The 26,889-nt window shown below is 34.2% G+C and overlaps 4 protein-coding genes across 8 annotated transcripts; 3 read left to right on the top strand and 1 right to left on the bottom strand.

The window, feature by feature from the left end:
- Positions 741–3,833, top strand: LOC109345734 (beta-1,4-mannosyl-glycoprotein 4-beta-N-acetylglucosaminyltransferase). Its single transcript, XM_019584917.1, has 2 exons — positions 741–852; positions 2,343–3,833. Exon 2 carries the CDS (start codon positions 2,412–2,414, stop codon positions 3,498–3,500), a length of 1,089 nt encoding a protein of 362 aa, XP_019440462.1. The 5' UTR covers positions 741–852; positions 2,343–2,411; the 3' UTR covers positions 3,501–3,833.
- Positions 8,404–17,760, top strand: LOC109345709 (topless-related protein 4-like). Of its 5 annotated transcripts, none has more exons than XM_019584898.1 (26): positions 8,404–8,635; positions 8,762–8,902; positions 9,007–9,186; positions 9,289–9,402; positions 9,589–9,747; positions 9,837–10,014; positions 10,100–10,223; positions 10,542–10,654; positions 11,297–11,465; positions 11,582–11,691; positions 11,951–12,020; positions 12,160–12,233; positions 12,383–12,478; positions 12,555–12,650; positions 13,607–13,734; positions 13,815–14,049; positions 14,137–14,301; positions 14,382–14,474; positions 14,576–14,722; positions 14,897–15,007; positions 15,098–15,277; positions 15,907–16,035; positions 16,208–16,303; positions 16,620–16,808; positions 16,955–17,121; positions 17,193–17,760. In XM_019584898.1, the coding sequence occupies exons 2-26, from the start codon at positions 8,823–8,825 to the stop codon at positions 17,392–17,394; spliced, it is 3,405 nt and encodes a 1,134-aa protein (XP_019440443.1). In that variant the 5' UTR covers positions 8,404–8,635; positions 8,762–8,822; the 3' UTR covers positions 17,395–17,760. The 5 variants fall into 5 exon arrangements, with proteins under 5 accessions (XP_019440443.1, XP_019440415.1, XP_019440424.1 ...); XM_019584870.1 differs by having other exon boundaries at positions 11,294–11,465; XM_019584879.1 differs by having other exon boundaries at positions 8,404–8,685; positions 11,294–11,465.
- On the bottom strand, positions 19,304–23,670 carry LOC109345700 (BRCA1-associated protein). Its single transcript, XM_019584858.1, has 10 exons — positions 23,289–23,670; positions 22,792–22,906; positions 22,551–22,648; positions 21,709–21,815; positions 21,349–21,601; positions 20,888–20,941; positions 20,405–20,548; positions 20,259–20,323; positions 19,964–20,018; positions 19,304–19,877 (listed from the first exon to the last, which is right to left on the bottom strand). The coding sequence occupies exons 1-10, from the start codon at positions 23,631–23,633 to the stop codon at positions 19,719–19,721; spliced, it is 1,395 nt and encodes a 464-aa protein (XP_019440403.1). The 5' UTR covers positions 23,634–23,670; the 3' UTR covers positions 19,304–19,718.
- On the top strand, positions 24,162–26,743 carry LOC109345692 (probable clathrin assembly protein At4g32285). The gene has a single exon (XM_019584846.1). It carries the CDS (start codon positions 24,517–24,519, stop codon positions 26,416–26,418), a length of 1,902 nt encoding a protein of 633 aa, XP_019440391.1. The 5' UTR covers positions 24,162–24,516; the 3' UTR covers positions 26,419–26,743.

Raw genomic sequence — 26,889 nt, 5'->3', positions numbered from 1 at the left:
TCAATATAACTATTTTTTGTGTTTATGATTATCAATGCATTATTTTTTATATTTATTTTTATACTATATATAAACAATATTATATATATATATAAACAATGTTTCTTTTAAATAAATTAATTATTTGAGATAATGAATCAATTTGAACAGAGTCGAACAATTCGTAAACTTTAACTGAGTTAAACTCGAGGTAAAAAAATAATTCGTATTAAATTCGAGTTGAGTTTCGAATTGAATCAATCTTTATCGAGTTGAACCGAGAGTCGTTACATAGTAGAATCTATCCTCCATAATTAATCATTTCCCACTATAATATTTGTCATAACTCATCACCTATATACTAAGTTTCCAAAAAAATTCAATTGCATGCACCAAAGTATCGAAACACGTGAAATTGAATACCGTAAAAAGCTGGAGATAAAAAAAAGAATATAACCGTGGAAAAAAGTATAATTTAGTATTAAGTAAAACATCAAAACAAAAAAGATATAATTAGTGGTAGAAGATTTAGAAGGAGAATGAGAATGGTAGAAAACGGAGGAGGGGCAGGGCGCAGAGGGAGGTAGCAAGTTTCAAACTGAAGTCATTCCGCACCCTCCGCCACCGCCAACCACTCTTCTTTTCTTACATTTAACCACAAATTGCCACATCATCACTCTCTCTCTCTCTCTCTTTTATTATTATGTCTTGCTGTCACGCAATCACAACAACAATATTAATAATCACTACAAAACACTATCTGTTTTTATTTTTTACTTTGGTCTTTCTTTCTTACCAAAGTCCAAGTTTAACAGAAAATACAACGACCCTTACCTTTGAATTCGTTAAGACACATTCCTCACCTTCTCTAAGGTACCCACTCACTCACTCTTATCATTTCTATTTTCTTTTTATTTTTATTTTTTTTGCAAGCTCCAAGCATGTGTGCTTCCATTGTTTCTTAGATTTGGTTAGGTAATGCGATTTCGTATTCTTTATTTGTATGGGGCCACCAGAATGTATTCAAATTATTCCCTTTTAGATCCTGTGTCTTAACAATAATATTATCATATGATTTGTTCTATATGAGTATATCCAACGAAATATAGAGATTTCGACACTGCTTTTCTTTTTGTACTACCAAGGATTTGGGGTTAGTAGTTGTCCCTCCCAATAAGTGTTGCTCACAGGAATCGAACTTTCGACCTCGGGATCTAGTAGAGCCTTACACCACTAGACCAACAACGTCTTGTTGGTTTTCGACTTTTTTGTTTGAAGAAACTTAATAAGCTATCCACCGTATCGTTGATTTTTTGAAGCCTTAACTTTTTTCTTCACATCCTGTTTTTTCTCCAACTTGGTATCTCAACTTTGTTTCTGCTTGTAATTTTTTTTGCTAACTTGACACAACAAGAAAGAGATACATGACAAAAAAGGGAATGGAGACACATAACAAAAACAAAGTTCAAGAATTGAAATGGTTAGAAAAGTTTGTTAGACCAAATTGGAAAAAAAATAAGGTAACCAAAATATTAGTATATTTTCCCACGGGATTATGGGAGTAATTGTTTAATTTATTGCATGATCTTTTACTAGTCAACTCTTTCATTATAGTTAATTAAATAAATAATGTAGCTTTAGCTGTGCTGCATTTAATTCAACTCTTTATGAATAAGTTAAACCAGAATCACCACTAAAGACACAAGCATATCTATCACCTCCAGAGATTTGTTTAAATGGTGTTTCACTAACAATTTGGTTAAGAAAAAGACAGTTTCTTCATGCAGCTTTAAGGCAGTTAGATTTCAAAAGTGAATTTCATATTCTGCACAATATTATGGTGTAAGGAAGTTGGATTCATTATAAAACATTAACAATATAATTGGAAGACTTGAAAATAATTAGCTACCTCATTATGACCCCTCTGTTAAGATAACTATCTGGCCAAACATTCTGTCCATGAACACTGTTTTTGTAGGTCCGAAACTAGTTTGTATCCGTGGTGAGATTTGTTTTCTGATGATAAAAATCTACACTTTTCTTACGGACAAAATTTTATGGAAATATCCTTTGTTAGTATGTTTTCTAAGTGTCTATGCAAATAGCTCAGTGTTAGACTACTTAACTACCCTGAGTGTTATAGTTGGAATTTTTAGTATCCTCTCTAAACAAGAGCTATATCAGGTTATGAAAATCTCTTGTTCACACCCAACTCTGTGATATTTGCATATGCTTGGTTCATGCCAGAAAAATCCACTTACCTTAATACAGCTTCTTAAATGTTTTCATATTTTATGGGAACTTATACATGATTTTGTCTTGCCTCAGCTTTAGTATTCCTCTGCCTCTTGATGCTGTTGCAGGTGAACATGATCTTTATGGTCATTCAAATGGGAAGCAAATTCAATTTGTAACTATTTCCCGTTAAAGGCATGGCCTCCCAACCTCGCCTTACTTCTAAGCGAAGCCTTCCCAGGCCTCTTTGTGCCTTACTGCTATTACTGGTGTCAATTTGTCTGACTGGAATCTTGATCTATAGCCAAAACATTTCCTATTTCTTCCGACCCCTATGGGACAATCCCCCTGCCCCCTTCGAACGAATACCTCACTACTATGCAGAGAATGTTTCCATGGACCACCTTTGCCGTCTTCATGGCTGGTCTCTTCTATCCCAACCCCGCCGTGTTTTTGATGCTATTATATTCAGCAATGAGTTGGACATTCTAGAGATTAGATGGCATGAACTTTATCCATATGTGTCAAAATTTGTGATCCTCGAGTCCAATACCACATTTACAGGCATTCCAAAACCCCATTTCTTTGCCTTAAACAAGGCAAGATTTGCCTTCGCTGAAGAAAAGATTGCCCATGACCTTTTTCCTGGCAGAGTTGCAGTACCTGGATCACATGAAGACCCATTTGTGCTTGAGTCAAGACAACGTGGGGCTATGAATGCATTGTTACGCCGTGTGGGGATCTCCAATGGTGATATTCTTCTTATGTCAGATACAGATGAGATTCCAAGCCCTCACACTTTGAAACTGCTACAGTGGTGTGACGGGATTCCTCCCATAATGCACCTTGAACTAAGGCACTACATGTACTCATTTGAGTTCCATGTGGACTACAGCAGCTGGCGAGCCAGCGCTCATGTTTACGGTCCCCGAACAAATTATCGACATTCACGCCAGACGGATCTCATCCTCTCGGATGCAGGATGGCACTGCAGCTTCTGCTTTCGGCAAATTTCAGAGTTTGTGTTCAAAATGACTGCCTATAGCCACGCAGACCGTGTAAGAAAGAAACATTTTCTAAGTCATTCAAGAATTCAGAACCTTATTTGCAGTGGAAATGATCTTTTCGATATGCTCCCGGAAGAACACTCCTTCCAGGAGTTGATTAAGAAGATGGGATCAATACCTCGCTCAGCTTCTGCAGTCCACCTTCCTGCCTACCTGATAAAGAATGCAGATAAGTTTAAGTTCCTTCTTCCTGGAGGTTGCTTAAGAAGACCAGATTAGATTCCTTTTCTTTTCCTTTTAGCTTTTAATCAGAATGGTAATGAAACCTACATTTCCACTACAATTTACAGCATAGGATTTAGCAAGAGATCATGTTAGGATGTTATATAGCATTAACTCTTGTAATTTAGCCATTAGCAGCTACAAATTGCATGGAAAAATGACGAAATAACTATAACAGACTTAGAGTTCTGGTTTAAAGGATGTATTTCCTTTTACAATTTTGGGTTTAAGTACATTTTTAAGCTGTTAAACTTACCCGCTTTTACACTTTCTTGTAGCAGAATACCTGAGCAGTGTCTCTATTATAAGTAGACGTGCAAATTGCAGAGAGCTTAAACCAGCATAGATGGTGTTAAAAAAAAATTTAAACTTTTATGATGCTGCTTCTTGTATATAACTAAGTAGTTGATGAATGATAATGAAAGGAAGGAGTTTCTTTGCATGATAATTTTATTGTTTAATAACTAGTATTTGTAAATTAAAAACAGTGTAAATCAAAGACATTGAAGATAAAAGAAGATATATCCACAGTACATTATTATTATTATTATGATCATGAAGAGAACCTCACAACTCTTTTTTTGGCATAGCCCTCTCAAGTGTAAGAAGCCATGAATAAAAAAACTACAAGAAGCCATGAATCAAATAACTAATTAATAATAGCTAATAATTGATTAATTTCCTCATTTAGTAAAGTATAGTTCTTATGCTTGATAACAAACGTAATGTTCGTGGAATTAAACAAAGGTCTCGAATTGTAAACGACTATGTTTATTCTCTCTCCCTTAAGAAATTAAACAGGAATCAGCAAATATAATAAGTAGAAAATACAAAACACGGGACCTTGAACAAATAAGTGTATGATTAAGCTATGCACTGCAGACAAAATTCAATAGAGAAATTTCCCCAATTTCCAGTGCATTTTTAGTTCTGAGACCGTGAATAATTCTATAGGGAATTCCCCCAATTATCGATGCATCCACATTAAGTTACGTTGTTGAGCAAAAATCATGTGTCCCATGTCATAAGTCAAGTTGTTTAACATAGCATATGGACATAAAGTTTAGGATGAACAATAATATTTAATTATAGTTTGTAATTAAGATTAATTAAATAACAAAGAAATATAAGTAATTCTTTTAAAGTTTTAAAACAATGTATTACTTCTAAATATCAATAGTTAACGATTAAATATCTTAAAGAAAAATATACATTCATTTAAAGTGCGACTATTTGTTAAATATTTTATTTTATCGATGATTGAATTAAGGGTAAAAATTTTAGTTTTTAGTTTTCAATATAAATAATCATGTTATTTACAGGAAAATCATTTATTTTACTGCATGGTCTTGCTTGGTTGTCTTTGTTGTTGAAAGTGATATTTTTGTAGTAGCTAAAAAATAGTTAATATAAAACGAATAACTTCATCAAGCAAATGATATGTATTTAATTTTCTCTTATCGTCAAAGTTACACTTAATTCAAAGATGGTTGAGATTTTTTCAAACATAAATAACTAACGATATCAACAATAAAACATTGAAATTAACATTTCTAAGTAAATCTTCCGTGACTTGCATTGAAATCAATAGGGAAGAATTTTTGCACAAAATATTTATGTTATCGGATTAAATGATATATAAAAATCTATAACATCTTAGAACTTTTGCTACAAAGTTTGACAAAGACAATATATGATTCTGTAATATAATTTATAAGAGTAAAATTATTATAAATTCAAATAAAGTAAAAATATTATAAGCAATATCAACATTTTGATATGCAAAGAACTTTACTATTGTATATAATTTTTATAATGAACACAATTTCTAGAGGTAGTTGCTCATCTGCCTCAACTAAGCTCAGCTTCTACTTAAGATTGTGATAACCCTCTCCTATGGTCAAGGTAAAAATGTAAGGAAAAAGCAAAGTGGGATAAAGAAAGTGAGCTGGATATATATTTGAGACATGTTTTTGAGGAATTATTACTTGATCCGTTGATCATTTCTATCTTTTTATTTTTCTAATATTATTAAATATATTCATAATAATTAATATTATTTAGATCGAATATTTTAATAATTAATATTATTTAGATTGAATATTTTAATAATTAATATTATTTAGATTGAATATTTTAATAAGTGTTACTCTGAAGAACTTAATATCGAGTGTTACAACCATGTTGGATTGAATGGATAAGAAAACGTAACATTTAGGAATTTGGTATTTGCGGATGGAAACATATACCACGTGAAAATTGTTATTTAAAAAATATTTCAAAATTCAAATCGATTCTCCTAATAAATATCTGTTTCCAATTTTGCCATTTTTTGAACATTAATAAACATCTATTATCTTCTTTTCATAATCAACATTTATCACTTGATTTTTTTCTATATGATTGTTTCCTCATCCAATATTCATTTATTAGTTTTCTTATATTTATAATATTTCTTATCTTTCCTATATAAATATATTAAACAAAGCTTTTTTATATTATTTTATAAAAAATTCAGAAATTTTAATTTTATAATACAAATAAAAAAGTTCATAACGATGAAAAATAAAATTTGTATTATTTGTTACACACAGTTTTCTTAAATTAGGAAATAATATTTATATCATTGGTTCTTTATGGTTTTCTAGAGTGAAGAAACCACATTGTATCTTTGGTTACATTTATTTTTTTACTATGAAATACGTATCATTGGTATATCCTTTCATTATTACACCATATAATAGTTAAATTATTTTAATTCTTATTTTCACCCTTTAAATATCAAAATCCTATAAATGATATGTTTTTTTTGCCATCCGACATAGTTTTAGAAACACTTTTATTTGAGTTTTTGATGTCAGACTTTTTTTTTGCCATCTTCACATATTTGCACTGTTTCTCTTAGTAATAAGTAATGTCACTTTCCGTTTTTCTTGATAGTGGTTTTTACCCAAATTAAATTTATATACCTTAACAATAGAATGAGAAAATTAATCAGCAAACAAATAAATATTAGTAATATAATCATCCACTATTAACAATTTTAAATATTAGTAATACAAATGAAAAATGAAAACATGTACTAATCATGCCCTATAAATTGCTACAATGATAAACATTAAACAGATAATCACCATCTAATGATGTATAGACTTTTAAAAATATTATTTTATCATCAACATTGCTCTATTATTATTATTATTATTATTATTATTATTATTATTATTATTATTAAATGTACAGTTTTAATTGCCTACTTAGAAGTTGGCAAGTTGCTGAAGTGTGTTGTTATCTCACTAGACTCCTTGCCCTTTACAAACACTTATAATTTATAAATTCAGCCTTGTTGAAATCTTAACATAATTTATTTCAACCAACTATCTTCTATTAAATAAATAAGTTATCAAATTAAAAAATAAAAGTAAATATATCGCTCCCAAAAAACTAAAATCATTTGTCTTACGTATGTATATAAAAAAGATATTCAAAATTTTCAATCCCTAAATTTATGCTGTAAAAATTAAGAGATGCCTCTATTTAAACATTTCATCATAATATGCTAGATTAATCTCTTATATATTGAGTGAGGAGATAATCATTCAAAATCATATTCATTTAAATTCAGCTGAAAAAAATCATTTATATCAAGATTAAAATATTTACATTGATTAGAAGTTTACACCATGTGTATAGGATGAGCCAATAATGATAAAGTCTATCTAAAGATTTATAGAACTTAATATATCATTTATTATTTATTTGTATTCTTTTAAGAATCAATGATAACTAAATATAAATAATACAGTAAATTAAAACTCATACACTGTCAACATATATTTTTTTCTCTCATAATAATAGTCATGCTATATATATATATATAATATTCTTATATAAATTTAATCTATAACAAACAAATTCTATCATTTATTATTTTTTATTAAAATATAAAAGGGCAACTTTTTTAATAACGGCCGTGTGAAAAGAAGAATAAAAATTATTATAACAACTTTACCAGGAAAAGAATACTATATAATAATAAAAATAAATATTCTGCCCTTTTTTGGTACATTTTTTCTCTTTCTTCTGGAAAGAATGTATTTCTTAATAATAAATAATCTAGTTGAACTCTACCTAATAAAAACACCCCCTCAACCTAAAGAGAGACCCACAAGTAATAGGACATCTTATCCCAAATGAATGTCATCTTCAACCTTCTAATACCACTAACCAATGATGGAGCAAGGTATAAGATAGAATTTTGGGAAATGTAATCCCCATACCATTCCATTACTTAAAAGAATGCCCTAAGAGTACATCGTGATAAATAATATTTTCATTTTTATTTAAGTTTCACACTTTATTTTATAACTTATAATAATTTTTTTTAAATAAAAATAATATTTATCTTTTTTCACACTGACGAATATCATTTTTATTCTTGTGTCTCACAACCTACATTATTTTTTAACCAAACAACTACGTTTTCCTTTTCTCTTTATTCTTATTTCTTCATCTTTATTCTTATTTAATAACATAATTCGTAAAATAAAAATACCACATTAAACAGTTTAATAAAAATATTATTATTTTCATAAGAATAACTTAAGAACAACAAAAATAATCTAATATATTCCACAATTTTAACATTTAAAATCTCTCGATAAATAAAAAAAACTAAAAATGAGTGGCAGCTCATAGCAAAATTTAGAAAATAAATTAGTGTTACTGTAGGTTGAAAACCGCTCAAGTCGAGTGGAAAATAAATCCAAATTATGACTCCCGAAAAGACAGATAGCATGTCACATTCAGATATAAGTAACACCACTTATCGAAAGCATGCATAAGTGAACGTACTTATCCCACTGCTTATATTACATGCCCTGATTCTATCTCATTTCGTTATCGCTCACGCTATTTAAACTGTCTGATAACTTTTATCTCGTCGTTCACACATTTCTCGTTTCTCTTTCTTCTTCAAATCCCTAACCTTACCCCCTTCTTTTTCTCTTGTATAAATACTCAACCAAGAGAGAGAGAGAGTTCCAAAGCTAGAGAGAGAAAATACTGAAAACCTTCCTCGCCATTCTCTTTCTGCTTCAACACCTTCGATCCGTGCAACGAATCTCAGTCACGTGAGAGAGCTTCTTCACGTTCTCATTTTTTCAAACAATTTAACTGCTCCGTGTGATTGTGATGTATTTAGATGTTTTTTTTTGTTTTTGTGTATTTTATGCTGAATTCTATGTTTCTATGTTCAGGTGTCGTTGATCTATTCGGTTCTAGAATTTTCCGGCGGGTTCTGTTTTCAGATACACCGCCATGTCTTCGTTAAGTAGAGAACTGGTTTTTCTTATACTTCAGTTTCTCGATGAAGAGAAATTTAAGGAGACTGTCCACAAGTACGTTAGTTTCAAGAAACTTTAATTTCTATTTTTTAATTCCTTCATATATATATATATTTGGCATTTTGTTAATTTTATGTGAATTAATTGTGAATTTTTAGGTTGGAACAAGAGTCGGGGTTTTTGTTCAACATGAGGTATTTTGAGGATATGGTGACAAATGGAGAATGGGATGAGATGGAGAAGTACTTGTCTGGTTTTACGAAGGTGGATGATAATAGATACTCGATGAAGATATTCTTTGAGATAAGGAAGCAGAAGTACCTAGAAGCTTTAGACAAGTGGGTTACCATGATGTTTCGCTCTGTAACTGTTTTTATAATTGGCTTAACCATTTTATTTTTAATTACTTAGAAATCATTTTAATGAGAAAAGTGTTGCAGGCAAGATCGAGCTAAGGCGGTGGACATTTTAGTCAAGGACTTGAAAGTATTTGCAACATTTAATGAAGAGCTTTTTAAGGAAATCACCCAATTGTTGACTTTGGATAACTTCAGGTTTGGTCAATATCCTTGAAATAATTTTTGTTTTGTTTTAAATTGTAGTTTTTGGAGTCTCCACATATGCATCAAGACTGCCATTATGAATGCATTTTCTCGCGATTTTATGCAATTGTGGTAGAAAACACAACATAACTGCTGCTCATTGGTTTATTTGTTCTGGCTTATTATGTGATTTTGCAGGCACAATGAACAACTGTCAAAATATGGGGATACGAAATCTGCTAGGGGAATAATGCTTGCTGAACTAAAGAAATTGATAGAAGCTAACCCTCTGTTTCGCGATAAGCTTCAGTTCCCTACATTGAAGAACTCCAGATTGCGGACTCTAATTAATCAAAGGTTCTTAAAAAGATCTTATCTATGACATTATTACCCACTGTGTGACGCGTTTGATATTACTCACATTTTAATTTATTTGTTGACTTCAGTTTAAATTGGCAGCATCAGCTTTGTAAGAATCCAAGGCCTAACCCTGACATAAAGACCCTTTTTGTAGACCATAGTTGTGGGCAATCAAATGGTGCACCAGCTCCATCCCCTGTTACCAATCACTTAATGGGTGCTATGCCAAAACCTGGAGGTTTTCCACCACTTGGGGCTCATGGTGTAAGTAAACAACAGGATATAGTTCTTATGTATTCTACTATTAATCCTGGTCTATTACTTATGACGCTGTTTATATATTTTGTAGTCATTTCAGCCCACACCAGCAGCTCTTCCGACATCCCTTGCTGGATGGATCGCTAACCCATCCCCTGTTCCACACCCTTCAGCTTCTGCAGGAGCCATAGGTTTCGCTGCAGCAAACAATGCAGGTAATATCACAACATGTAACTGTTTTTTAGCGATTGTCCGACCAAGTACTAACACATGGCCTGAGAATTGGGATTAGTTAGACGGATTATGTATGGTTATTATCAATTATCATTATGATCCACTTATAATGGAGAGAAGAGATATAATTTGCCACAGCAACTTTAAGGATACAAACCTGAGACAGGCATGAATTAGATATATATACAGTTGTGGTATTAGCTTACAACACTGTTTAATGAAGTTGGATTATACATTTCATAATTAACCAAACTGATTTTCTTTCATCTTGTCTGGCTTTCTGCTTTTGGCAATGGTAGCAGCTATCTTAAAGCGCCCCAGAACTCCGACCAACAACCCAGCTATGGACTATCAAACTGCAGATTCGGATCATGTCTTGAAGAGAACAAGACCTTTTGGAATATCAGATGAAGTACAGTTCTCGCACTTTATCTGCTTCATTTGCGTTTCTTATTTAATTATTTAATGTAAAAATGAAAGTTTGAAAGAATGTTTCCCTTCGAGTTTGATTTTGTGCATGTATGCCTTTACCGATGTCTATTTTAGTGCTTGATGCTTTAAAAGTGTAACATTTTTATGAAGCTGGAGTAGACGGCCTTTCAAATTGCCTGGTAGTTGTTGGCCTAAACTAAATTGTTTGGCGCCTTGACACTGATATTAAAAGTACCACAAGCATTGTATGTTACTGCATTTATGCTTATCAATTTTAAGAATTGGATAGGACTCTTCAATTGTGGATTTTTTAAGAGAAAATGAAGCAAGTATGTTAGTATTGAATGGAAGTGTCCTTAGTTGTGTTTTCATACACTTAATTTTTCCAATGAAACTGTACTAATTTTTTCCGAAATGTGTTTTCAAAATTATAATCATTTATGATAATGTTGTTGTGTTTGGGATTAAGGCGTGGTTATTTTTGTGTTGTTTATATGCTTGCCTTGCCATAAATGGGACTTGTTTTTTAATTCTTATGATATTTTTTCTCCACGCGTTTTGAAATGTAGCATGCACAGGCGGTTAGAGATATTGTTCATTGTGCTTATATATATTATAGCAGGTCAATAATCTACCAATAAATTTGCTTCCCGGTGCATACTCCAATCAGAGCCATGGCCAGAGCTCCTATTCCTCTGATGACTTGCCCAAGACTGTTGTGATGAATCTCAGCCAAGGTTCAACAGTCAAAAGTATGGATTTCCATCCGCTTCAGCAAATTCTGCTTCTTGGTAAGCTCTTTTGTTGCGTATGCAAATGCATGTCTTAGTAGCTTCTTCAGTTTCTGTAGGTCATTTATATCTATCTATTTTATTTGTTCACTTACCTATCTGTCAATGGTGGTCAGTTGGGACAAACATGGGAGAGGTCATGGTGTGGGATATAGGCAGCCGTGATAGGATTGCTCATAAAAAATTTAAGGTCTGGGAACTTGGAGCTTGCTCAATGGCTTTACAGGTGTGGCTCTCAGAATTATAGTTGTAAACTCTATATTTAAAGGGCGGCCCAGTGCACGACACTTAATGGGGATATGGGAGGGTAGATATATGCAACCTTACCCTCTCAAGTAGAGAGGCTATTTCTAGGATTTGAACCCGTAACCTCATGGTCACTAAGCAACAGCGTTACCGTTGCACCAAGCTCATCCTCTCAATATTAATTATTTTTTAAGACAACTTGTCATATGGTGATCACTAATTCCATGATTTTTATATAGGGATCTTTTTCCAATGATTACTCAGCATCAGTTACCCGTGTGGTGTGGAGTCCTGATGGAACACTTTGCAGTATGTTCCAATGAGTTTTTCTGCTGTGTCTATTGTTCTTCAATTCACTATTGAGCTCTTGTGATGTTTGAAGTGTTTTCGTAATATTTATATATTTGAGAAGATAAAACTTGTTTTTTTCCTCTTGTTGATACTTCAGGTGTTGCTTATTCTAAACATATTGTGCACATATATTCCTATCATGGTGGGGATGATCTTAGAAACCACCTAGAGGTGTGTTACATCTCTCCAAAGTCCATTTCATTAGCTTATCACTTGTCTATTAAATTCATGGCTATCCTTGTTTATGTCTTATGTATACCTTGAAAGCACAAGCCCAATAACTTATCTTCTTGACTGCTTTCTCAATCTTTATGGCTCAGATTGAGGCTCACACTGGGAGTGTCAATGATCTTGCATTTTCTTATCCAAACAAACAGCTTTGTGTTGTAACCTGTGGAGAGGATAGGGCCATCAAGGTTGGTTTTTTATATTATATTTTGTGATTGATGTCAATAATGATTAAAAACTATTTTGAAAGTTCAAGGTTTTCAGGTATGGGATGCAGTTACTGGTGCAAAGCAGTATACTTTTGAGGGTCATGAAGCACCTGTATATTCTGTGTGCCCTCATCACAAAGAAAGTATTCAGGTTATACTCCGTGTGTGTGAGTGTGTGTATCTGTCTAAACTGAGGGGGAGTGAAGTAGGAAAAAGAAAGTGAAAGTTTATACAAGGTTCAAATGTTCAAACAAGATAATAACAAGAGAAATTATATGGTTGCTTTTGGTTTGAAGTAGTAATCTTGCTTAATTGTCTGCATGTCCAAGGGATTTTATTAATCATCTGAATTTATGTTCATTCAATTTGTTGTGGATGATGTTTGTGCAGTCAGTAGCTCCTTTAAGTCATCACCATCAGAATGTGGATAAACATTAATAAGCAGAATAGTGAATATATGTTCATTCTTCATGTTTATGTACATGTTCACATTTGTGTCTCAAAAATATAATTTTGTCCTTGAACTTGGTTTTTTAGAAATGGTAGGGAGAATGCAACATAACTTTCCATTATAATTTATAGTTGTATACACACATACTTTAGTACCTATCGGCAGTCTGTGTTCTTCACCTCACCCAAAAAATACACATTAAGTATAATTTCATTTTCAGCTTATAATTTCACTAGATATGCTCTCATTCTCTTATGAACCGTTTAGTGGTTATGCCCAATTAATAATAACTTCACAATATCGAACATATATCTTCAGATTTGGATGCTTGCATGCTCATAATATTTTTAAATTGTTGGGATCCCTTGGCATTGATAAGAAAATAATATTCTTTTTCACTCTGGTTTGTTTTGGTAAGGGTGAGTCTCAACGCAACGATAAAGTTGCTACTTAGTGATCAAGAAGTTACAGGTTCAAATCCTGAAAGAGCTTCTTCGCTTGTAGGGTAAGGCTGCACACCTCTATACTCCCCAGACCCCACTAGGTGGGAGCCTCGTGCATTGAGCCGCCCTTTCTATTCTAGTTTGTTTTGGTTGGCTCACATATCAGTGACATGTGTATTAAAATTCCAACTATGTTCTGGCATGGATCTGCAGTTCATCTTCTCAACTGCAACCGATGGAAAAATAAAGGCATGGTTGTACGATAACATGGGTTCTAGGGTTGACTATGATGCTCCTGGACATTCATCTACCACAATGGCATATAGTGCAGATGGAACAAGGTTCAGATGTCTTTGTCTCACTTTTTGTTGCATGATATTGTGGTTTAAACCGTTTCTTATTATCCATCTTTCATTCATAGATTGTTCTCATGTGGCACCAACAAAGAGGGGGAGTCATTTCTAGTGGAATGGAATGAAAGTGAAGGAGCTGTGAAGCGTACTTACCATGGTCTTGGGAAGAGATCTGCCAGTATTGTGCAATTTGACACCACTAAGAATCGGTTCTTAGCCGCTGGTGACGAGTTTATGATCAAATTCTGGGACATGGATAATACCAACTTGCTGACTAGTGTTGATGGAGATGGCGGATTACCGGTAAGTATTGGATTAGCATCATGTTTTGTTTATCTGATGTTAATGTTAGCTTCATTGCACAGTAATACATGTCTTTGAATCCTGCAGGCTTCTCCGTGTATTAGATTTAACAAGGAAGGGATACTTCTGGCTGTCTCTACAAATGATAATGGAGTTAAAATTTTAGCAAATGCAGAAGGAATTAGACTGTTACGGACAGTGGAGAGTCGTACATTTGATGCTTCAAGAGCAGCTTCTGCAGCTGTTGTGAAGGTGAAGTTATTCAAATTTAGTTAAATTAACATAGGCTTCTCCCTGCAAGTACATCTTTTGAATCCTGCATGTTTATTCAGGCACCTACTATTGGCACTTTTCCTTCTACCAGTGTAACTGTGGGAACAAGCCTAGCTGATAGAGCTCCTCCAGTACCAGTCATTGCTGGGATTGTGAGTTTTCCCAAATATCTTTGTAATTAATCTGTCAAAGAGTGTGTTTTGCTTTTGTTTTTTGTTGTGGTTGATTATGCATTTTCCTTTTGTTCCTGTAGAATAATGATGCCCGAAGTTCAACTGATGTCAAACCCAGAATTGTTGATGAAGCTGTTGAAAAATCTAATATATGGAAGCTGACAGAAATTAATGAACCATTACAATGCCGCTCTTTGAAACTCCCTGATAGTTTATCATCAATGAGGGTATAGTTTGATATTAAATTGCATATGTTCTTCATTATGTATGATCTGCTTCCCTATTGAATCACAACATTTGTGCAAAATAGGGAGCTGTACCCCTCATCGATATATGTATGATATGGAAGCTGATGGAAATTAATGAAACATCACAATGCCACTCTTTGAATATTGTGTCAGGTTTCAAGGTTAATTTATACAAATCAAGGGGTTTCCATTTTGGCTTTGGCAGCAAATGCTGTTCATAAGCTTTGGAAATGGCAGAGAAATGACCGGAACCCTTCAGGGAAGGTAATGAAGCATCTGTAATACATGATTTTACTTACATTTTCAACAAGTTAATGTTTGTAAGATTGTTATTAACAAGAATTTCATATACAGGCCAATGCAAGTACTCAACCACAACTATGGCAACCATCTAGTGGAGTATTGATGACTAACGATATTGGTGATACTAACCCAGAGGAAGCCGTGTCATGTTTTGCGCTGTCAAAGAATGATTCTTATGTTATGTCAGCTTCAGGGGGAAAAATTTCGCTATTCAATATGATGACATTCAAGGTATGTGACCTTTTTATTTATTACTTTTTAAATGCTTATCTATTTTAATGTATGAACTAAGTTAAGGAATTGTCAAACATCGGTTTTTGTAGGTAATTCTATTTGTTGGAAAACTTTATTTTACTGGTTATTCATTTCAGATCCTTCAATAGATAAGATAATAAACACAGTGAGCTTAAAATCTAGTCCTCGCTCCTCACTCTTCAGTATAAGAGTGCTAGTGTTGTCAAATGATCTGGTTCACTTGGGTGCCCAGTATAGCCGGTTCTTAGCTTTATCAAAATATATTTTTATATCTCATTATAAGTTATAACTGCGATCATTCCATGTCTCCAAAGGTTGTTAATGCCCATGATTGGAATGAAAAATAGAAACGGCTAAATTGAGTTATGAAATTGCAAGAAAATAATAAATCAACAGCTTGGCTACTTCAGTTGGGCAAAAGTAGTTGGTGGAGCCTAACATGTTTCTCTCTCTGTTAAAAGAGAGCATAAGAACGTTCTTAATAGTCTTCTGTGTACTGGTAGTCAGCTAAGCATTCTTTAAATAGTTTTATTTTAGAATATCTAGAATTCTTTTTTTGAACTATATATTATGATTGCATTAATTTATGTGAATCCTAACTGCAGACAATGACAACTTTCATGCCACCCCCACCAGCAGCTACTTTTCTTGCATTTCATCCTCAGGACAATAATATTATTGCTATTGGCATGGAGGACTCTTCCATACAAATTTATAATGTTCGAGTGGATGAGGTACTATTCTATGCATACTCTAAAGCTATCAGTTTAGTTTCGTTTTTTTCTTTTAATGACATGAGCCTCTCTTTAATTCTGCTCATGCCTAAATGTATTAGTTTAGTTTCATACATTTTTGGTTTTTAAAAGTTTGGCTTTAGCCTTATCTTTTTCTTTTGTTTCCATCAAGGTCAAAACCAAGTTAAAAGGTCATCAGAAGAGAATTACTGGGCTTGCTTTTTCGCATGTCTTAAATGTGCTTGTATCTTCTGGAGCTGACTCTCAGGTAAAGAATTTTGAGTTGCAATTCTCTTGCCATGACCCCATCACCCATGAGCAGAGCATTTGTGTAAAAGCTAAAAAGTCGTCTTTAAGGAAGAACATTGCATTTTAATTTGTTGGTACAATCAAGTGGTGTTTAACACTCAAATAGGTTGTGTTAACTTGAGATTTCACACACAATTTGGTTTCTTATGATAATGTCCTATAATTTCTTAGAAGTTAGAATGACTGATGTTGATAATCAATCATTGTTAGTTATTAACTGCTTATCAAGTGGAAATCAATAATAATGCATTTAGTTGTTTCTATATGTCCAACAGTTGTGTGTTTGGAGCACAGATGTATGGGAAAAGCAAGCAAGTAAATTCCTGCAAATGCCCACTGGGCGAGCACCAGCACCTCTTGCAGATACACGTGTCCAATTTCATCTTGACCAGACACATTTACTGGCAGTGCATGAAACTCAAATAGCTTTGTATGAGGCACCAAAGTTGGAATGCCTAAAGCAGGTTGCTAGTTATATGTATATACACAAATCTGAATTTCTGCATTGTGTGTTTATTAATTTCTACCTCCATGTGGCTTCTGCATTACCATGTGATCTCTAATTTAACCCGGCAAACTTACATATTCTGGAATTTCATTTTTGTATTAGTGGGTGCCTCGAGAAGCTAGTGGTCCGATCACACATGCTACATATTCATGTGATAGTCAATTAATATATGTAAGCTTTGAAGATGGAAGTGTGGGCGTTCTTACTGCCTCAAATCTCAGATTAAGATGTAGAATAAATCAAACTGCTTATCTCCATCCCAACCCAAGGTTTGTTTTATTATCCAACATAAGGAATTATTGTAATTTTGTTCTCACATCTAACAAAATTCTTTTGACAGCTTGAGAGTGCATCCTCTTGTGATTGCTGCACATCCTTCCCAACCCAACCAATTCGCACTAGGACTCACAAGCGGAGCAGTACATGTACTTGAACCACTAGAATCAGAAGGAAGATGGGGTTCTCCGCCTCCAAGTGAGAACAGTGCTGCTGGGCCTAGCACTACTTCAGGTGCTACTGTTTCAGAGCAGACACAAAGGTGAGAGTGCATTATGTGGTTACTTTCTTAAAGAAGCTCAGAGTGTATGTATTTTTTATTCCATCATATGATCCCGCCCCCTGGTGGTGCCTTGCAAGGGGAAGCTGCGGAACTTATGTGTCTATGGTTTTAGGATTAATCAATCACCTTGACCTTGTTAGTGGCATCCTAATCATGGGATTTTCAGAGTATGTTAACAGTTCACTCCTACAATTACTACCCAACTTTCCTACTGTAACTTCGGCTGGCGCGTTGCAGTTTTTTTATTTGCTGTTTTATTGGGCCTGTCTTTATTTGTGTACTAGTTTTTTTGTATAAATTATATGTAGTGAAGCTGTTGTTATGTTTATTTATTTTCCATCTAAATTTAACTTACAAGAAAACATTGGTGGAAAGCACAGCTAGATACCGATATCAACAAGGCATTGATCTAGTAATGTAAGACCCCATTGAATTTCCAAGGTCGAGGGTTTGATTCCTGGAAGCGATACTTGTTGGGAGGTGTAGATACGAACACTTAAAATTATTAATTCCTTACTAAACAAAAGGTGAAGACCCTTGGTAGTACAAAAAAAAGCTCTGCTACATCTCATAAAAAAGGTCTAGGGTTCAATTTTAGCGACACTTATTGAGAGAAACAATCATACTTGAAAAGAGGCTAGTTCTTACTTGATAAGGGGATTGATACCTTTAGTTGTACAAAAAAAATCTCAATTTAGCTTTCTGCTCTGATATTCAGTTGTGTTTTATTTTGATCTTTAAGAGCGGGATGAAAACGTTATTGAGGCAATGAGGCAGATGATTTAGTTTTAAATTTCGATACATGGGAAAAACAATTATCGAAATGGTATCTTCGAATATTAATTGTAGTTGGAATTTTAAAAAAGGTTTGCGTATATAGGAACGTTGGAACATTTTAGTATATGATATTAATGTTTAAGCAAAACCTTCATGATGAGATGTACTATTCATTTGAAATATCTGGTACGGCTTGACATAATAGCACCCCTGCCAGGAGAACGGATGAACTCACAATATAAAAAATTGAGCAAAATGAGAATTTTAGTTTAGCTTTAACCGGTTTATATGATTTCAAATTTCTTATACATTATGAATTTGTAAGGCAAAGCAATATTTCAAATTGTTCCACCTATGATTAATTTTGACCAATTTTAAGACTCTGATAAAGTACTCATAATAGATACTCTAATATATAGTTAAGGGGTAGAGATGAGTATCATAATATCAATGCAACTATTACTCACATAATATCAATGCAACTATTACTCACATATTTTTCTAGTTAAGTGTTGATTTTTTTTAAAATGTTTTTATTTAACTATCATTTTTTAATACTTAAGACAATATTGATTATTTTCCCAGTTATATTTTTACTTTTATCATTATGGAGAGATATAAAATAATTGTACAGGTAAGTTAAAGTAGGTAATAACAATTTTGTTAGAAATTATAACATATATTTTTTATTTGTTAAAAAAAACGGCACTTGAACATATAGATCTTTCATAGAGTTTTAAAATTAAACTATAGTGATAAATACTTTTATATATATATATATAACATCTCTATATATTTTTTATTATAATAAAATATATAAATAAATTTGAAATTTTGTTGGTATAAGCACATTATTTAAAATTATAAGTCGTAAATCTCTTTTTATTAAATTAATGTATCACTTATCTTTTTCTGGTACACTGTGTATCACTTATCTTTTTTTTGGTACATTGTGTATCACTTGTCTAATTTGCCCTTTTACCATCTCCCTATAATATTTTCACTTATTATCTCTCTCACTACTACAATTAACATGAAAAAGGTGAAGTAATATCAATAATTATAAATGTCTCAGTTTCGTGAAAAAAACACTTAAATAGGACCATCCCAAAAAATGACACTGAAAGGTATTTAGTACAATATTATATTATCAAGAATACTCAAAACACATTGTAATGGTAATGATTTGTACGGCTGGGTAATTCTTCCTATAGCAGCAAACTCAATTAACATCATTACCTCGACCAATCATCAGAGGTTGGGAATGCCTTGGGACCACGAAATCGATTGAATTAACTGTTTGGTTACAACCAACAAACACACAGCATATAAATTCTGCACACAGCTTCATGCTGAAGACCCTGAATTGGATAATTCCATATTTTATCGTCTAGTGTTTGTAGGCACTTAACAAATACCAATGGCAAAGTTTGACAGTTCTGGGCACTCGTATTCCTAAGGCAGTGTTCTTTTTCATAAAAAAACACTGTCCATAAGTTCAAATAGGTAGTGTTGTGGTTGATGTTAGGATTAGTTCCGTCTTCGACCAGATTTTCTGTTTTTCTTGCTGTTGCTTGGAGAAGACTGCTCATAAGCAACTGGTAAGATTGTTCCGTCCTTGATTTCATTTGAATCTGACATCTTATCAATTGTTTTTTGCGCTTCTAAAAATATCTTGATATCCCTAATCTGTTTATCTCATCATTTATCAGTCATTACATTGCAAAAAAATTGGTAAAATTCAAAACACGAAATGTTGAATCTAGTTGTAATACCTGTTCCTCCAGATCAACTATTTTCTCATTCAACGATTTTACGGATGCAGCTTCCCTAAAGATCACACATATTTAGACATGTACCAAGTACTTGGCGCAGCAATAGGCGAAGGAAAAATCTACTTTACAACCTCTTATACATCATTTATTTTGCAGTTATGTACGCAAATGATTCTATTCCTAACCACTTGTGAAGGCTTTTGCTTGAGATGAAAAGTTGCCAATACAAGAATATGGTAATTTATTTTTTACTGACAGTGAATCAAATTTAAACTACATAGAAAAGAATGTATACCTCTCTTCAGCTTCTTTAACCTTCTTTCGCCAAATCTCTTGATTTTTAATGAGCTTCCGATTGGCCTTAAGAGTAGAAACAAAATGGCTAAATGGCGGAGTTCAAGGCAAGAGTAAGGCAAATGCAGGAGAAAAACAATTCTATACCTCAGCAACCGCATTTCTTTCTTCTATACACCTCTCCAGTTCATTTTGCATATCCTGCATTTCGGAAGCCACAGCTTTCTCCACTGCTTCAGATACAGAACTTTCCACTTTACTTCTCACCTCTATGAGCAAAGATTCGTAGTACTAAAACAAAAAAAGGTATTAAGATAATCAGACTTCACAAACACAGCAACAATTCATCAGTCTTATTGCATCAAAAGATTAACATATGGAGAGTATCATAGCCATTGTCTCAAAGCCTTTCCTCATAAGTGAAAGCAACCTGATTCGATGTTCCTAATCCAAACCACACTAGCAATTACATCTGTTCCAATGACATATCAGGAACAGGTGATAAAACTTTCATTCCAAGTTAATGATGTGACAAGTTGATACTTATATTACATCCTTCCAAGCATTCCTGCTTACAGAATTATGGAAGCCTCTCAAAGAATAATTTTAGGAAAAGCAATATAAACTCACTTGTCTTTGAGTCTCCAACTGAGATGCTAGAAGACGGTTGTATTCATCCACCTTCTGTTCTCAAGTTTAACAACTAGTCAGTGAGCATGGGAAAGAAAAATGATAAATTTAAGCGAGATGCCAACTACAATGATAAAGCAAGATACATCGAGGAGACGAGGACCATATAATAAACAACCCAATGTTTGACAATGGGTCATTAAATGATGCTAAACTTCAAGTGTTTGGTTTTTACGACACATCATCTGCATTCTATGAAATAATTATACAGGCCTATTTCTATAAGACAGAGCATATGCACCAAGTGTTTTAAGCAGGGTCCATTGTTAGTCAACAACAAATAAAGTGATTAAAGTCACACTGGAGATGCATACTTTTTGGTTAAAGACTAATCTAACCTGTCCAAACTAGTCTTAGCATAGACAAAAGACAATCAGGATTTTAATTTATGAGAAACATACTGCTTCAACTTTGCTGTTGAAAAGGGCCTCATCCATTCCTGAATCTTCACGACAGTCACACATGCCACAATTCTCTTCCAATGACATACAGCGAAAATTCCCCTCCAACTTGCCGTCGATTTTAGACTGGTTCTGATTCAGTCGATGGACGTAACTATCACCCACGTAATCCCAAATTTGCTGGGTTTTAAAATCAAGAGAATAGCAGTGTTGTGTTTGCTTCCAATGCCGAATAGCATGTCCTTCTTTATATCTAGATAAAAAAGAAAAGTCATGGTTGTTTAATATATCAAGTAGTCTTTAGGGAATATTGTACACAAGTTATAAGCCGAAACTGAGGAACTGATACAAATAAGTTACCTTCCACAACCAACAAATCCACAAATCATACAAACCCAGACATCATCTAATGTCCCACAAACATAACAGGTTGGTTTCTCGTCCTGCTGCTGACAGAATCGACAGACCTGAAATATAATCACCATAAGCACTTCACAATAGAACTCTCTATCAATACAATAATCCTCCCACATGCTACTCCCAATAAAACCAGTTTGAAACTGCTCCCAGTGTGAAAAATCCCAGTATAATACACACAACATGAAACAATCTAATTATAATTAAACACTGACTAAGTTTTGGCAATACAGTTAATATGAAGTCACTCTATTCACGTAAGCACACATGCAGTGATGCAGCTGACACTAATTAACCTCCTTCCTCATTTTTTAGAAAATCGAAATAAACACATTCATGTACATGTTAGGAACAGACCCACATGGGCCCTAGTGGGCCAGCTTCTGTTAGTTAGGCCTTGTTAGCAAAGTTGTTAGAGTTAGTTGATTAGTGTAGCATACTATAAACAGACGGGGAGAGGACGAGTTTCGTAAATCTCCGGTGCTGTACTTCTTACTACAGTCCAGATTTTGATATCAATAAAACCATATTTTCCACTCATTCTGGTAGTTGTAACAACTGGACCTCAAGATTGTTTCATAGCTTTACTATAGGCTCCCAAAACAAATTTAGCTAACATAATGATTAAGCTTCTCATCAATCAAGATCACCTTCCCAATACCCACAATGCTCTAATCACCAAGGTTAAACTAGCATGTTAGAACATGCAAATTACCTAAACAAACCAGAAGTGAAGTGTAATGAAATGTGGAAAGAAGATTTGCAGGAATGAAGAAGGCGCTAACCTGGCAAGATAAGTAAGTCCACTTAGAGACACAAGGACATTGAAATGAGTGGTCACAAAGTGTTGTGAGTATTCCACTTGTATCTGGGTCCAATCTCTCTAACATTCAAACAGTAAAAATATGAGACAGATATCGAAAAATCCGTACACGAGATTACCACCATCCCAAACAAGCCGAAATCGTACAAAAGTAAGAGACTCCAATCATACACAAAGTAACAGCAAATACAGATGGAATTTACCAAGGCAAACAGGGCAAGTTGGTATTTCTGTACAACCAGGAGGAGGAGTCCCAGCGACTTCTGCATATTCTGAGTACTCCACGGAATCCAAAAATAGTATATGGCATACCTCTGCCTAAATTTACATCATCATTTGGAAGAGAAAAAAAACAAACCATCGAAATTAAGAGTGTTTAGCAACAGCACGAGGAAGCTTATAAACTAGATAACTACATTATTTGACCACAAATAAGTTACTTGTACTTATTTAGTAATAGTTACACGAGTTTATAAGCCCATATTTGATAAACTACTTGAGATAACTTATGAAGGAATAAACTAGGAGCTTATAACAATTTACACATATCAGCTACTATTTCAACTAATCTTACCAAACAAACAGTTTTAATTCAAATCAGGTAACTTATAAGCAATACAAATTAATTTGAAGAAGGTATATATGAGATGCAATTAGGAACGTGTGAATATATGATTTTAGAATAGTATAGAATCGATACCTCAGAAGGAGAAAACTTTTGCGCATTAAAATTGTTATAAAAAGCATGAGCGGCAAAATGATCAGAAAGATTGAGCAAAACAGTGTAACGATCTTCCATAGCATCATTACGAAGGAAAAGAAGAGAGTGAAGATGGTGAAGGTGGGGACCACAGAAACGAATGAAATCATGGAAAGAGAGATAGTTAGGAACAGCGAGAATGAAAAGGAGAGAAGAATGATGAGAAGAAGAATGAGAAAATGTTCGGAACAAGTGAAGTACGCCTCTTCTTTCTCTCAATTTAGGGTTCCATTCAGGATCAAGAGGCTTTTCCGATTCCACTGAGTGGACTCGGAGGAAGAACATTGATGGAGCTTGAGGTGGCCAAGTATCAGTGGTGGGGACAACACCAACAAAATTATATATCCCCAAAGTCTACAAATATGGAAGGATATAATGTGTATTATTTATATATTATCCATCATATAATAATAATATAATGAGAAAAATACGAATGCAACAATCGCTTCATCATCTATAATTATTTTACTCATAATATATTAATTATATATAAATCTTTACATTAATAATACATAAATATTACCATATTTCAGAAATTTATGTTTATCATTACATTATTCATATATATATTAATTAACGATCAATATAAAAGTTATGCACAGTAACTATAAAGATTTATATGCATTCATTACATCATTACTCCAATTAAGATGTCAATTATTATAAATATGAATATAAATAATTCAATTATAAAACTTATACACTTTTTTTTTTTGAATGACAAGGTATCCTTGCCTTTTTTTTGTTAAGTGACCCAAAAAAATCGAACTATGAACTTTAAAATCACCTTACACCAAACTAAACTAACGCGAATATATTATTTTTCTCCCTCGTTATTGAGGAGTATTTTCTCACAAGAACAAATCCCAGCTTGCAATGGAGAGGAGGATTTTGGCACGAGAACAAACAGTACTCACCACACTAAACACAAACACAACTTGCTTCGTTGCCACCTTTCCCAAAAATTTCATCTCATTTCTTTATCGAAGCCTCTTCTCATACACAATTCACTAAACTCAACAGAATTTCCATTTCCCTTCACTACACTACCAGGTAAGCTCAATTTCAGAACCCATTACCCCACTTTTTCAAAGTTTCAATTTTGATTAAAACCCACATCCAATTTCGATTCAACCATACCCATTTGCCTTTTTTATCAGGGTCTGAAATGGCATCAAGCACGATCCGAAAAGCTATCGGTGTTGTGAAGGACCAAACAAGTATCAGCATAGCCAAAGTTGTTGGGAGTTCAACTCCAGAACTCGATGTTCTTGTGGTCAGAGCAACAAGCCATGATGAATATCCTGCTGATGATAAGTACCTTAGAGAAATTTTGAGTCTCACATCTAATTCCAGAGACTATGTTATTGCTTTTTTGATCACTGTTTCAAAGAGGTTAGGCAAAACCCGTGATTGGATTGTTGCTCTTAAGGCTTTGATTCTTTTTCATAGGGTTTTGGTTTATGGGCACCCGATGTTTGAAGAAGAGGTTGTGTATTCAACGCGAATAGGGAGGCGGATTTTGAACGTGTCTGATTTTAGAGACGAGGCACATTCCAATTCTTGGGATCTTGCATGTTTTGTGAGGCTTTATGCATTGTATCTCGATGAGAAGATTGAGTTTGTGGTGCATCAGAGGAAGCTGAGAGATCATGGTGTTGGTGATGGTGGTGAGTTTAGGTATGAGTTTGGTGGTGGTTTTGCAATGGGTAGGAAGAATAGGTCCTATGATGATGTGAATGGTTCCTCACATGGGAGAGAGAACCGAAAGATTGAGGTTGTTAATGTTACCCCCGTCAGGGAAATGGAAGCTGGGAGGATATTGGAGAGGTTGAAGCATTTGCTGAAAATTCTTGATCGCATATTGTGGTGTACGCCAAATGGTGCTGCAAAGAATAATAAGTTAGTGCTTGTTGCACTTTACCAGATCGTGAAGGATAGTTTTAACATATATGCAGAACTATGTGATGTGTTAGGGGTAGTGATGGATCGGTTCACTGAGATGGAGTATGCACATTGTGTCAAGGCCTTTAATGCTTATGTCAGTGCTGCCAAGATGTTTGATGAGCTAGCCGGTTTCTATTGTTGGTGTAAGGATATAGGAATAACAAGGTCCTTGGAGTACCCCGAGGTCCTAAAAATTACCGATAAGCTACTAGGCACACTTAAGGGTTTCTTGAAGGATAATAGGCCAAAGAGCCCTAATAAAATCATAGCAACCAAGGTAATTGTGATAGCAAAAGAGCCAGAGCCTGAGGTGGACATGAATGAGGTGAAGGCTCTTCCACCTCTTGAGAATCACACAACTCCACCACCGCCTTCAGTTCCACAGCCTAAGCCAGTTCCTCCCACTCAACAAGTGACAAATGATTTAGTGAACCTAAGGGATGGAGGTGTTTCTGCTGATGAGCAAGGAAATAAACTAGCTTTGGAATTGTTTTCTGGACCAGCAGCTGTAAGGACTGAAGGTTCCTGGGGAGCATTTCCATCAAATGGTGAGTCTGAAGTGACTTCTGTGTGGCAAACACCAGCTGCCGAACTTGGTAAAGTGGATTGGGAATTGGCATTGGCCGAGTCATGTAGTAATTTGTCAAAGCAGGAGGCTAATTTGGCAGGTGGTTTTGATCAACTTTTACTGAACAGCTTGTATGATCAAGGTGCTGTGAGGCAACATGTGAGCACAAATCAAATGAGTGGTGGAAGTGCTAGTAGTGTGGCACTGCCTGGAGCTGACAAGAGTGCCACAGCAGTGCTGGCTTTGCCTTCTCCCGATGGAACGGTCCAGGTCGTAGGACCACAGGACCCATTTGCAGCATCCCTCTCATTGCCACCACCTTCATATGTGCAAATAGCAGACATGGAGAGGAAGCAGCATTTGTTTGTGCCGGAACAACAGCTGTGGCAACAGTATGGGAGGGATGGGATGCAAGGTCAAGTGGCTTTAGCAAGGGCTGCTGGGGGACCCAGCTACTCCGCTCTTGTCCCGCAACCAATGATGATGCCTCATGGAATGCCACAATTTGGTGGGGGCATGGGGCAAACTGGAGGGTACTATCACACACCTTACTGAGTTGATTTGGCTCTCATACTGAGGACTGAGGAGGAATTTTTTCTGTGCTAAACTTGGTTTTTTCATGTCCATAACACCTTTGACCTGTTTAGATTATGAAATTTCTATTTTGTATTCGTTTATGCGTTTACCCAGGTGGGTTATATACTTAAATGTTCAAAAATGCTACAAGAGTTTAATCTTTACTCTTACAAAGTTATATGAACATATGATACATAAGAATATGAGATTTGCGTTTCTTTTATCGTACTTCTCTTTCTGTCATATAATTTGACACATTTCTAATTAAAGATGATTCAGATTCTCTGGCATCAAGTGTTATTTGTCTCTTTAGTAATATAGTTTTATTGGTCTACCTTCCCGTTACTACTTAAGGAATGGCAAAATAACTACTTTAACTATCAAAATCCACATCCCATGAAAATGAGACAAGTTACTCTTCTCCTATTTTCCTCTACAGATTCATGCTTG

The sequence above is a fragment of the Lupinus angustifolius genome, chromosome LG01, assembly GCF_001865875.1.
Source record: "Lupinus angustifolius cultivar Tanjil chromosome LG01, LupAngTanjil_v1.0, whole genome shotgun sequence".
NCBI classification, from domain to species: Eukaryota; Viridiplantae; Streptophyta; class Magnoliopsida; order Fabales; family Fabaceae; genus Lupinus; species Lupinus angustifolius.
The sequence above is the reverse complement of the archived record's forward strand: the minus strand, read 5'-3'. Positions and strand labels throughout refer to the sequence as shown.